The 14,149-nt window shown below is 36.8% G+C and overlaps 1 protein-coding gene across 1 annotated transcript; it reads left to right on the top strand.

Moving 5' to 3' along the window:
* Positions 1–249: 249 nt before the first annotated feature.
* On the top strand, positions 250–10,966 carry LOC129876552 (protein PGR). Its single transcript, XM_055952011.1, has 5 exons — positions 250–504; positions 584–697; positions 9,195–9,417; positions 9,782–10,030; positions 10,696–10,966. The coding sequence occupies exons 1-5, from the start codon at positions 359–361 to the stop codon at positions 10,825–10,827; spliced, it is 864 nt and encodes a 287-aa protein (XP_055807986.1). The 5' UTR covers positions 250–358; the 3' UTR covers positions 10,828–10,966.
* The last annotated feature ends 3,183 nt before the right edge of the window (positions 10,967–14,149 follow it).

Genomic DNA, 14,149 nt, shown 5'->3' with positions numbered 1-14,149 from the left:
AGCCCCTCGTTTAAAATAAAAAATGAAAAAGAATCTAGTCAAAGTAGAGTGATCTTAGTAGCTCGACTGCTTTGTAATTTTCTCTCACATTTCCCGCCTTCCGAGTCCCTCAATTAAAATAAAAAATAAAAAAAGAATCCGGTCAAAGTAGAGCAATCTGAATTGCTCGATTACTTTGTAATACATTTTTCGTCTTGGGACCCAATTTAAAATAAAATTTTTAAAAAAGGAATTTAGTCAAAATAAGCTCACTCTACAACAAACATAAATTCTCAACACTCATTTTCAACCTCTCTAAACTCTCCAAATCAGCCGGAAAAAAGTAGTAGTTGCCGGCCGGTGAACATTCAGGTGAAAAATGGAAAAACATTTGATTCAACCGGCAGTGGCTGCGCTTCTTTCATCGGTAATCGCGATTAGATCTTACAAACGCAAGTCTCTCAGCTTGTCCGGTGCTATTGCTGGATTCATTGTCATGTTTATTCACCTCGCCGTTAATTACAGGTATGCTCTGCTGCAGTCGCTTAAATACTTTATTCTTAGTTTGTTGATTGATTTCTGATTCATGTGATTGAATCATTAGGTTTGGAGCGATGTTGCTGGTGTTCTTTTTCACTTCTTCAAAGTTTACCAAAGTTGGAGAAGATAGAAAAAGGAAAATTGATGCTGAATTCAAAGAGGGCGGTCAACGCGATTGGTATTACTCCAATTTTGACTTTCTGAATATAGGTCTATCATGAAAATCAATTATTATATGGTGTTTGTTGTACTTCGATTATAATATTAATTTGTTGTAGTTAATGTTTCTTTTCAAAGAGGAGCTTGTAGTAACTGGTAAATCTAAACTGCGCTACAATAGATTTTTGTGGTTTGGTCTGCAACCTTGTGCATAGTAGGACTTTAGTGCATCGGGCTGCGCTTTATTTTTAGTTAATGTTCCTTTTGTTCAGACTATTATTCATTTCTTTCCCTTATTTTTAGATTTCTATGACTACCTGTTGTTTCTGTATCTTGTAATCTAAAAAAAAGGCAGTCCGATGCACTAAAGTTCCTGCTATGCACAAGGTTGCAGTGAAGGACCGGACCACAAAGATTTATTGTACACAGTTTTGTCCTTCATTTCCGCAAAAGATTATTTGCACAGCTTAAACCTGTGACCAGGAGGTCACATGGCAACAATTTTATCCCATCCTACTAAGGTTTCACGAAGTCAACACATACGCTCCTAGCTAGGGACCGAAGTTCCAGAGGTGGATAGGCGGGACAAAACGTTGTTTATGCGGCAGTTCAATGCAGCTGAAAAGGTGAAGCCACTGGTGACCATACTTTCGTAAATGCACCATTGGGCGGTGGTTCCTCTCCTTTCTCTTGAACCTCGAACGCATTTTTCGGAAAGAAAGATAGTGGTCCCCAACTACGAGTGCCACATAACATCACATCATAGTAGGCTTCCGTTAGAAAGCCGTGTTCCTTTTGTTCAGACTATTATTCATTTCTTTCCCTTATTTTTAGATTTCCATCGCTACCTGTTGTTGTTACTGTATCTTATTATCTTGTTGGTTTTTCTATTTGTTGTTATTGCCTCTTTTTCACTGTTTGCTCAGCCGAGGTCTTTCGGGAACAACCTCTCTACCTTCTCAAAGGTAGGGGTAAGGTTTGGGGACACTCTACCCTTCCCAGGCTCCACTTGTGAAAACATATTGGGTTTGTTGTTGTTTGTTCTCCACTTCCGTATTTTTTTTTTGAGCTTATTAATTTTGTATTATATCACAACCAGTACATGGGTTGAAAGTGTCTCCATAGTTTGTATACATGTGTACTGCAAGTTTCATTGCTCTGAACCTAAATCACTGCAAGTTTCATTGCTCTGAACCTAAATTTAGTCTAAAGCATCAACTATGGAGACAGTTTCATTTGAGTATACTTGGTTACACCAAAAACATAACAACACAACACAGTTTAGTTTAACCTTCTACACACTATTCTCTATGCCATCAAAACACTTAGAGTTCCACTCTTTCCAGGATGACCACCATATAGCAGCCGGGATAATTCTCCATCTATCTCTGTTTTTAACATTTTCTCCTGCTTCCCCATAGCTCTTCAGAGCCTTTGTGAATTTCCTACGAGGAGATGCCTTTCAGACTTAGAAATATTCTCCATAGCTTATGAGTGTAATTGCAGTGTAGAAAAAATATTCTCCATAGCTTATGAGTGTAATTGCAGTGTAGAAACAGATGGTTCACTGTCTCAGATGTTTCCTTACAAAGAAAATATCTAGGGCATAAGATTATCCCTCTCTTCATCACATTGTCCTGAGTCAAAGCTGCTTCCTTGGCCAATAACCAGATGAAACAGGATACTTTGTAGGGTATCCTATTTTTCCAAGTTTGCTTCCATGGCCAGTTTAGATTATGATGGCTTGGTTGATCCATCATCCTGTAAGCTTTGAATACACCTTTGTTGTTACCACTCCACCATAATATATCCTCCCCACTCTGAAGCCCATTAAAGGTGGCCACTGTGTTAAGAAATTTAGCAACTCTCATAATTTCCCAGTCATTTTGCTGCCTCCTAAAGGTAAAGTTCTACCCCTGTGGTGCCCATAGCTCTGCTATGGACCTTTGTTGGAACAGATGTAGATTGAAGATATCTGGAAATAGAGCTTCCAAATTGCCTTTTTCATGCCATTCATTCTTCCAGAACTTAGTCTTTATTCCACTCACCACTTTTTTCTTTGAGTTGTTCTTCACCTCAGCCCACATTTCTCTTATAGATCTCCATAAATTGACCCCATATGGATTATTCACCACCTTTTTCATCCAACTGTCTTCCCTTTCATATTTGGCACCAATGGCCTTGCTCCAAAGCAACTGATTGTCATTGGCATATCTCCATAACCACTTCATCCTTCAGAGGTTTATTTTGAAATTTTACATCTTTATCCCCAGGTCCCCATTCTTCTTAGCTGTCACCATTGATTTCCATTTTACCAGGTGTTACCTCTTCTTTTCTTTGTTTCCCTGCCACAAAAACTCTCTCCTGATGCTGTCCAACCTTTTGATAACCCTTACTGTAATGGGGAATAAAGACATCATATAGGTTGGTAAAGAATCAAGGACTGAAATAATCAGAGTTAGTCTTCTTCCTAAGGAAAGGTATTGAAATTTCCACCTAGCTAGCTTTTTCTCACACTTCTCTATCACTCAATCCCATATTTCTGTAGATTTGGATTTAGCACCCAAAGGTAATCCCAAGTAAACTATTGGTAGACTACCAACTTCTCCACGAAGTAGAGCAGCTAGACAGTTCATGTTGGTGACTTCATTTATAGGATACATTAGCTCTTCCTTCAGTTGATATGCAAACCAGATACTCCTTCAAACAACACATGAATTACCCTTAAATACTTCAGTTGCTCTTTCTCAGCGCCACAGAAAAGTATCATCTTCATATTGAAGGTGTCACTTCCATTCTGTTAGTCCCTTCCCTGGCAACTTCAGACCCTCTGATCCATCCTCTTAGGTTAGCTGTCTTGATCATGATGTTTAGTCCCTTTGTTGCTAATAGGGATAGAAAAGGTGACAGAGTATCACCTTGTCTAAGCCCTCTTTGTGTTTGAAAAAAACTTGCAGGGGAACCATTTACTAGTACTGAAAAACCCACTATTGAGATGCAATACTTTATCCACTTTAGCCATTTGTGTCCAAAACACATCATTTCTAGAATCTTCAGAAGATAAATCCGTCACGCATGATGATAGGCTTTAATTTTGTCCAACTTACAAAGAATGCCAGGCATCTTTTGTTTATGTCTTGAATTTACAGCTTCATAAGCATCAGGGTAGCATCCATGATTTGTCTCCCCTTTATGAAGGCCATTTGTTGGGAATCTACCAGTTTATCAACCACTCCTTTCAATCTCTTAGTCAAGACTTTGAAATTCAGTTTGTAGATACTGCTAATCAAGCTTATAGGCCTAAAATCTCTTAGCTCTTTTGTTCCTTTCTTCTTAGGGATAAGTGCTATGAATGTTGCATTAAAGCTCTTCTAAAAAATTCCTTGATCATAGAAGTTTTCAAAAGTAGCCATAATGTCCTGCTTTACCTCCTCCCAGCATTTCAAAAAAAATCCCATAGTGAACCCAAAGGGTCTAGGAACTTTATCTACTGCATATAGTTTTAGTGCTCTTAAAACTTCTATTTCATTAAAACCTATCTTGCAGTATCATTCTGTCCTCTTCTGTTAGGACTGGAACTTGCATATTTTGGCAAACAGATCTCCACTGAGTGGTTCTGTGTACAAGCTTTTATAATAATTGACAATTTCCTTTTCAATTCTATTAGGATCTTGAGTGATTTCTCCTTGAATCATGTGCTGGACTATGTTGTTATACCTTCTGTGTGCATTAGCCACCTTGCGGAAAAACTTTGTATTCTTATCCCCTTCCTTCAACCAAAGAGCTCTTGACTTTTGTCTCTAAGATATCTCTTCCTTCCTTAACAGTTCTTCATATTCAAGAAGCAATTCAGCCTTTTTGATTGGTTCCTCTTCTGTGAGAGTTCTATCTGCCCTATCTGCATCTAAAATTGCCAGTTAGTCTACCTTAACAAAAAAATAAAAAATTGCCAGTTGATCCAACAATCTCTTCCTTGTATGTCCAAGTTCCCACTTTCCCCTTTTTGCCATTCCTTGAGTTTAAATTTCAGGGCTTTGAGCTTACGCAGTCTGGTTTACCTGTGTAGTTGAAAGAGCTCCACCATCCTCTGACTTTTTCAATGAGCCCTTCTGACTCTAACCACCAAATTTCGAATTTGAAATAGTTCTTTTTCCTCTCCCAGGAACCTCCTATTAGGGCTATTGGAATATGATCAGAGCTCGGTCTTTGAAGTGGGATTTGTTTCACATTATTGAAACTGTCATCCCACTCTTTGGACAATAAGAATCTATCAATTCTGGATGCTATTCCTTACTGATCAACTTTGAACCAAGTGTATGTAGCATCATCCAATTGTAAATCAATTAACTCCATGTCTTAAATTAAATCTAAAAATTTCCTCATACCCCTTTGTTCTCCTTTTGCAATTCTTTTTTTCTGAGGCAAATCTTGAGACGTTAAAGTCCCCACAGATGGCCCATGGTCCTTCCCTTAAGCTCCTCACAGAGCCCAGTTCTTCCCATACCAATCTTCTTTCTTTGTAGCAGTTTGGTGCATACACACCTGTTATGTGACAATTAAAATTCTGACGCTGTGATTCAAACTTGCATGTGATAGAGTATGTGCCAATTTCCAGTACCTCACCCTTCCAAGCCCTTTCATCCCACATTAAGATAATCCTCCCTTTTGTTCCAATTGCTTCCAAGGATGCCTGTCTAATCCATCTCCCTCCCCAAACCTGTTTAACCACCTCTGCAATGTTTCCTTCCAATTTTGTCTCTTGCAAATAAATAATGTCAGCCTTCCACCCCATTATAAGACTATTTACTAATCTCCTCTTCTCTCTACTATTCAACCCCTAACATTCCAAGACGCTAGTTTGAAATTAATCATAGTGAGCCTCCCTCTGTTCCTATTCCCAGAACTCTTGAATTTAACATCAAAAGATCTTTTCCTGAATTGCTTTGATAATGTTTCTTCTTGAGCCAAGGGTCTATCAGAAACAACTTTTCTACCCTCCAAGGTAGGGTAAGGTCTGTGTACACTTTACCCTCCCCAGATCCCGCTTGTGGGATTACATTGGGTATGTTGTTGTATAAAAAACAATCCTCAAACTCATTGAAGTAAAAGATAAATGTTTCTCTAAAGCCCATTTTACTTCGTCAATAATTTGTTCCCAAATAAGATTTTCTAACATTTGAGGCTCTTTAAATCTCAGAACTACATATAGCTCTATGGACACTCCTAGCTTACACTAGACCTATGCAAGAAGATTATTAAGTCTTAATATCTTGATAGGTTTATCAACTTATTTGATTTTGAAAATGGAACAAAAGGAAAAGAAATTAAGGCACGATTCATTTTCCGTGGATTTTTGCAATTTCTTCTTGAATTAAATGTTGATTGATGGCAAAAAGGTTCTGTTCATATTTACTGTTGTTGAAGTATTTCTAATCTGAAAGCATAAGTGAAGTGTAAATTTCTACATTATATTCCCCTCACAATGTTACGGGAATATATTCTGCATTGTTGTTGCAATGTTACTCTGTCCTTATTCTTTGGGGTAATCCATGAGAACCACTTTGGATTCCTTGGGTTATGACATCATGTGATTGAAGCCAGTTTTATTGCGGATCTGGTGTCATACTACTGTACTCTAACCTCTCCAAGCACTTCTAAACCACATACCATCTGGACCACATGTTTTTCTAGTTCTCATATTTTCAAGGCATTCTTTATTTTTATTGGCCTAATTCTATGAATATAACTAATGTTTTTATTGTTCCCAGATTATAGAGATCTGTAAAGTTATCCTTGTGATCCGAGAACAATTGGTCAAAGTAGCCCTCATCTCTTCTTGATCTCATTATGTACTCTCCACACTGATAATCATCTTAAATATATGTTACAGTTTATGTTTTTAACTCATACTGTGCTAATTCATGCATTTTTTTGTTTCCTTCTCACATCTCTAGCTTTTGGTATAAGTCATCTAGGGCTTCCCCTCAAGATTACTTGTAGCATTGTTTCCTTTCCTCTTTGCTTTCTTATACCCGTCAAAGACTTTTCCACCTTTCTTTTTGTAACTTCCTATATCACTCTCTTTTTGGGCTTTAATAGCTCTTTGCATCTTTTCATTCCATCACTATGATTCTTGTGGTTGAGGTCCTAGGCCTTTATACACACCTGACTTGTCACCTTTTTAATGCATACTAACATTTCCTTCCTCAGAATGTATGTGTCCCCATCTAAGTCCCACGCTTGCTCCCTTTTATCATTTTTTTGCAGCACTTATTGACTTTTGCCCTTAAGTGTCCATCATCGAGTTCTCAGTTGCTTATAGCTCATCTCTTTTCTAGCTCTACTTTTTTGCTTTGCATCGAAGACCAGCATCCTATGTTGGGTGGTCATGACGACTTCTTGTATAGCCTTGCGGTCTTTTCATAATAAACTAAATCATAAGGCAAAGAGAACTTTAGAATAACCTTTCCATCCTCATTTCTAGTACCATAATCATATTCTATATGTACTTGGTCGAAGCCGTGACTATATCCACCCTCATAACCGTTCCATCTCCTCCGAGAAAGATCTCTCAGTCATTTTGAATCCTTTCGACCAAGGTGTTCATATCTTCCCAAAATTTTGTTTTAGTTTTTGCATGTAAGCCTATTTTCGAAGCATATGTACCTGTCATTGACTGTCTCCTTTCCTCGTACAAGACTAATGAGAAAATTTTATGCTCGAACTCACTTTAACTCTACAGAGGAAGGACTAAGATGAGCTGAAGGTACCAGTTAATAATTTTGAAGTTTAACATGGTGCTTCAACTCTGAGATCTATTAGTCACATTCTCTGGAAGTGCTTGCAAGAACTTACGATTTCTCATTCTCGTAGATCACTCCAGCTTTGAGCACCTACAGAGTATTAGTTCTTCTACGGATTTTAGTTCCCAATCTTCCTTGGAAACTTAATGTTACAGGAATGAATGGAACAAACATTTTAAAATCTCCCAGTCACCCTTCCCAAGACAGTTTGTCTTTCCAACTTAAGCGTTGGAATTATGTATGCAAACCTGCTGCTATCACTTCCTTTCAACTTCAGCGCCTAAACCTCTGCATTTAGAGAAAGTTTTCTTGATTGTATCTCGTTTCTGGACCAAAACCTCCATCTGAGTTTTTAATTTATTCTATGAAGATTGCTTTTCCTTTCATCTTTTTATTTTTTATTTTTTGCTTTTTAAGACCTAGGAAAGTGATCCTTCACTTCAAATGAATGTTTTCTATGTGATGCAAGTAGCATTTCAAATGAATTTGTTGTATGTGATACGAGTATATATCTGTTTTCTTTTTCCCATACAGTTTCATGTAAAAAAAAAACACATGACAAGATTTTGATTAAGAACAGAATTGGTTCCAGGTTTTTGAGCCAATATTGTTATCCTATCAGAAGGGTCTGTTCTGTTCGTTATCCTGTTTATGATGCTAAATGATCGAATGACTGTGGCAGAACATAAGTGCTCTGTTTGTGGCCATGAAAGATCAATAGATCAGGATGTTAACTCTTTAAAGAATATCCTGATGAAGGATAATTGACTTTAGAAAATTTCCCAAGATATAACACTTGACTTTAGAAAATTTCCCAAGACATAACACTTGACTTACAGAAAATTTCCACAGGATTTCAAAATTGCCATCAAATTTATGAAGATGCAAAGAGGGCATAACAGCAATAGATCTGGATGCTCTCTTTGCATCTTCATAAATTTGATGGCAATTTTGAAATCCTGTGGAAATTTTCTAAAGTCAAGTGTTATGTCTTGGGATTATGTGAAGTCCAAATCTTAATTTTCACTGTTTCTTGTGAATCAAGTTAGAATTCTTTCCCTTTTTTCCTATCCATTTTTTTGTTGCTATTAGAATTTTCGCTTTTTGTTTCATTTCAGTGACAAGATACTTGTTCATAAACCTCATCTTCAAAAATTTCAAGTGCAAGAGTCTGAACAATTTATCTTTTTTATCAGGATTCTTGTATGCCTAATTAATAGTCGAATAGTTTTTTCAATGCGAAAATTCAGTCTTTTATAGAATTTTCCTCAATTAAGAGTAGATTTCATGGATTGCTGATGAGGACAGTTATTTGAATGTGAATATTAAGTCATTTTTAGAAGTTTTTTACATTAGTACGTTATGTGTTTTGTGATTAAAACCAATATTTTCTACCAATTTCGTCAGTTGTTGCAAACTATCCAGAATGTCTCTTTGTAGCCCTTATATTTGTCAAAAAGAAATGATATCCTGACATCATAAATTTACAACTTCACCTAGTCATTATGGATATGAATAACGAGGAAGAGAAATTGGAGGTAAAAGATGTGTTGGATATGTTCGTTTTACCATTGTAATACTTTATTCAAGACGGTTGTAATTCCAGCAGAATGTATTTTGTAATTTGTGATTGGATACCACAGTAACCTTGTAGAAAGGCCACAGATAATGTGGGTTAGCTTTCCTCATTAGTATTTTAATTCGTGTCTACAGGATTCAAGTCCTCTTCAACGGTGGGATAGCAACCCTTTTGGTCCTGACTGCATGGATGGTGATTGGGTCAGAGGACAAATGTCTGGATTCAAAAGAGTCACGCTTAATAACATCTTTAATTGGTGGTATCATTGGCCAATATTGCTGCTGCAATGGAGACACATGGTCTTCAGAGCTTGGGGTACTTAGTAATGAGGAGCCTCGACTAATTACAACTTTCAAGGTGAATTCAAAGCTTTGCCATCTGCTAAGTCCTAAGTTTTTCATGTATTCTGACACCTCATGCATAGGAGAAAACACTGTAGAATGTCTTTATCTTTAGTGTTCGTTAGGAATCAAATAAGCTGATAAAACTTCCCCTTCTTTTTCATCCTTGCGAATTTTGATTAATTTATTGAGAGTCAACTATGAGCTAATCTCTTAAGCTGAGTTCTTCTCTACAGTTAAGCCTGGAAACATGATAACTACCTTAAAATTTTCATGATAATCAATTTATTATGCTTTATCTTGACCCTATTGGACTTATTATCAGAAGGTGCAAGATTAAGACATTATGTTTCTCATTTCTCCTTTATACTTAAAATCAGCAAGTTCGAAGGGGTACAAATGGTGGAGTGACAAAAGCAGGACTCTTGGCTGCAGCAGCAGCAGGCACTGTCATTGGATTGACATTTGTAGTCCTGGGATTTTTCACTACAAAGTGCACATCGGATGTGACTGTAAAGCAGCTTTTTGTCATACCACTTTCTGCATTGTCTGGAGTATGTGGAAGTGTTATTGATTCTTTGTTGGGAGCAACACTACAATTCAGTGGATTCTGTTCTGTTCGGAAGAAGGTCAGCCATAATTACTCTCTTAAAAGAACTAAGTTGATTTGTTTATGCAAGAAACAGTACAAAGTAACTGATCACCCCATTCCCTCTTCTCTGTGAAAGAAAACTGAAAAAGTAGAAGACGACTGTCAATGTGTTTCCTCAAACCATAAAAGCAATCCATGTCATGTTTGTGTAAGATGGTTTTCGTCCAGATCTGAGTTGCCATGGCTGTAATTTTATCAGTATTTGAGAAGATCTTGAAGTTATGATAAACATTCTTTGTGCACTGATATCCGATCAAACTATTCTTTTAGCAATTGAAAGGAATTAGGTAAAAATACAAGCAGTCTTTTTGGCATACCTAAACTAAAGGTCTTTATAACTTACTGAACCAAAAGAAGAGATAAAGCCAGTCTACTGTATGTTCAGGAACCCATCATTTTTCTAAAATTTTGTGCACACAGCTGTTCTCTTTTGTTGAGGTGAATTATTGAAACTGTTTCTGTTAATTTTACATGGTATGTCATATTTAAAGCAAAGACATGCCCCCAGAAAAGATAAAGGATATTGAGTTCATTGTGTAAACAATAACAAAAAGAAAACAACAATTTAGAGTTTGGACACTTGATATTCCTCTTCCCTGTAGGTTATTGATGCTTCATAGTTTATGATATCTTACGTTGCAGGTGGTTGGGAAGCCAGGACCAACTGTGAAGAGAATATCTGGTCTTACTGTCCTTGATAATAATGCAGTGAACCTCGTATCAATATTGCTGACAACGGCTATAACCTCCATTGCCTTCTTATACATTTTCTGAGTGTATCCACCCAGCTCAATTTGAATTCTGTAGAATTTTGTATCATCTTCCAGCAATAATGAGGATTCTGTTCATGCAATAAATGCTGCTTAGTATCTGAATCCCTATTGAGATTAAATGAGAATGAATTTTTTTTCAATGCTGCCACTTTGATCTCAAAATAATCATTTGTTTCGTCTTTCTTCTTTCATTTTTATTTTCACCATTCCCCCCTTATGTTTATAGACATGACAAAGGTATGTGGAGCTATCCGTTAGAAGCCTACATGCAGGAAAAACAATCATTGCCATGGAGTTCACAATAAATAGGACTGCACAGAAGAACAACTATGTTTTAAAAACTAAACGTTTGAAAGTTTATACATTGAAGTGCTACCATGAACCTGTCCTGCATATATATGTCACACACACAAAGAGTTTTTCACGGAGTCTGCTTGCACAGTTGCTTGAGTGACAACCACCTTGCTTCCCAACCTTATCGACTTTCCTTGGTGCCAAAGACCCATTAGTTAACAGTGTTCTAATATTTCTCCTTTAAGAATTGTCTTGTTTGCCAGCCAAAAGGCATAATCTGACTGGGTAAATAAGAATACGAATTTTGATGGGGCAGCATGTGTATAAGTTATTGTCAGACCTGGCGATTCATTGTCTTAGATTTCATTATTGGGTGCATATGAAGTTCCACCACAATGTTTGTCATGTTTGCGCTCTTCTAATTATCTGTTTTCTTGGCAGTTGACTCTTTGAGTTTGGGTGTTCTTGCCGATATGTATGAATTTTGTTTGCTGCTTTGCATGATTTTTTGCCTTTTTCAGTTGAGTTATGCGTTCTTTTTACCCTTTTTGTTGTCATGTTCTCTTCTACCAATATGTTCGTGTTGTATGAATGAGGCTTTTAGGTTAGCTCTTGGTTATAAGTTGAGAAAATTTCATAGATATCGATAGTTTTGTGGTTATAAGATGAGAAAATTTCATAGATAGTGATAGTTTTGTCCCTAATTAGGAAACATAGTGATAGTTTGTGTATTTACAAAACGTAGCAACAATTTGTTTCAAATTTAGCGGATATATTGTATCTGCGCGCAAGTGAAATACACTGTATCTGCGCGCTTATAATATATCTGCCTAACTGAAAATCGTGCGGATACAAGATCAACTTACATATACTTAAATACACTTAAATACTCTTTATAGTCGTCACCCCAAAAATGTCGCACATACAACTTACACGCATGCAACATACACTTGTATGTCACTATATTTCAGTGTATCACTCTTATATTTTATGAAAGCTGGCCGTTATGCAATTGCTTGATTGTCTTCTACTTTAGTGGATATCCTTTGAAGAAGGCAGCAGCATATGCTTCATTAAGAAAGTAAGTTCCATCCATCCTTTGCACTATGTAGTTTCAGTGTCAGGCATGCTCGCTTTCTCTTTTGCGGCATTGTCTGTCCTCTGAATACCTACTTTGACATACATAAATGATTTTTTGACTGACAATGCCAAAGTAACTGCTAGCACTAGAGATGGTAAGAGTTCTGGAAATTTTATTTGCTTATGCTAGATTTTGGTAAATTTGAGGATTTCTTTAGCATGCTTGCAACATCGATGCTATAATCCAACCGATGTATATAGCCTTTTAAAATACAAGATTGTCTATCTGAACATGTATAAACAGCAAGCTTAAAGTTTTTGATGTCACTGGTTGTCAATCTTCTTCTCTTTTTCATCTTTTGGCTCCTCAAATTTGACAGCAACATATACTATGCTTTAGGGTAAAATCTGTTGTTTGTGATTGATTCTTTTGTCAAGCTATAAATGATTGGCTGGCAGATCTGAAGCATTCATTAGGAGTTCAAGGATAGTAAATAATGCAGGATAGACTTGAATGAAATTAGAAAAAATGGAAGTAACAATGGTTTTGCTTTTATCAGATGAAGTTTTGGTTTTCGTAATAATGCCGACTATCTGATCATATTACTTTTGTCTAGACAAGGTCCCAAGACCAAGAAGATCTGATGCTGTTGAGTTGTGAAGCTCCAAGGATAACTATCTCTTGTAATGATGAGAGTTTGACATCTTAACAGAACCTTCTTTTTGATCCCCTGTAAATGCCGGAAAGAAATATCTAACACAATTATATAAACCTTGCCATCACAGTGGAGAACTTGTGATGCTATATTATCTCCTCTGTCTTAGGCCTTTCTGTGAATGAATTGGAGCCACAGTACCTTCTTTATGATCGGAGGAAAGTATACGAGCGTCTTGCGATGTTTGGAATCCCTGTGCCAAGGTATGCTTTCGTTCACAGAGAAGTACCTTACCAGCATTTGGCTTATTTTGTTGAAGAAGATGACTTTGTTGGAAGTTCATGGGAATCGCTTTTTGAAACCTTTTGTGGAAAAGTCTACTGTTGATGGTCAGTCTCTCTTTCCATGGATGATCAAATTTTCATATTGTTTGCTCTAGATGTAAAAGTTTGTGTATGTCAGGCTGCCAATTAGATGAGAAGATAGGACTCATATTCTCTTAGGGGTCATTTGGTAGCTGGTTAGCGTTATGCAGGTTACGGGTATTAACAATGCAAGGATTAGTTATGAGGAAATCTACTTATCATTTTATGTAGGTATTAGTTATTCCACCTGCTATCCTGCATAAAATAGTACATAGATTTCCTTATAACTTACACATGTATTAGTTATACGGATTTTAAATTGCAAACCAAACACCGTTTTTTATGCATGAATAACTTACCTCCTAACCAGCTACCAAATGTGGTAAGTGTTACTTGTGCAGGATTTAATACATGTTTAACTACCACCAAACCAGCTACCAAACAACCCCTTAGTTCCTTGATAAGTAACAATCGGACAAACAAGATGCCTCTTGGTTAAGATTTTATAGTTAGGTGGTTGTTGGTAACATGCTGCTTTAAAAGTTTCGGTTTGGTTATTTCAAAGAATTTTTATTTTACCTTACATATGATGTGTGCTGTTAGTACTGCGGATCTTTTCGAACTATGGAATTGTTGTTGATGTTGTCTGCTTGTGCATATGCTGCACTTCCGACATTGTAAAAAATACCACTCAGAATGGGAAAGATCAATCTCTTATTTGCTTTTATGTAGCTAATGACCACATAATAATGATTTACTATCCTAGTTCAGATGGCCGCTGGGGAATGAAGGAATTGTTTCGAAGGCAGAATATCTAAAGACCACCCTAAACTTGGGTGTTTTCTTCAGATCCTCTAAACTATCAGTAGTCTAGGGGCGTAAAGGCTACCAAATAGCAAAGTTCATGGGGATAATTAAGATTACTGAT

Source organism: Solanum dulcamara, chromosome 12 (genome assembly GCF_947179165.1).
Source record: "Solanum dulcamara chromosome 12, daSolDulc1.2, whole genome shotgun sequence".
Taxonomy (NCBI): domain Eukaryota; kingdom Viridiplantae; phylum Streptophyta; class Magnoliopsida; order Solanales; family Solanaceae; genus Solanum; species Solanum dulcamara.
Note: the sequence above shows the minus strand (reverse complement) of the source record. Positions and strands in the feature narration are given on the sequence as shown.

What these genes read in the sequence shown, in the direction of transcription:
- LOC129876552 (XM_055952011.1), top strand. Translation starts at nt 359, where the DNA reads ATGGAAAAACATTTGATTCAACCGGCAGTGGCTGCGCTTCTTTCATCG. An exon ending in CACCTCGCCGTTAATTACAG is followed by an intron (nt 505 to 583) that starts GTATGCTCTGCT and finishes TTGAATCATTAG; the next exon opens with GTTTGGAGCGATGTTGCTGG. An exon ending in GACTAATTACAACTTTCAAG is followed by an intron (nt 9,418 to 9,781) that starts GTGAATTCAAAG and finishes ACTTAAAATCAG; the next exon opens with CAAGTTCGAAGGGGTACAAA.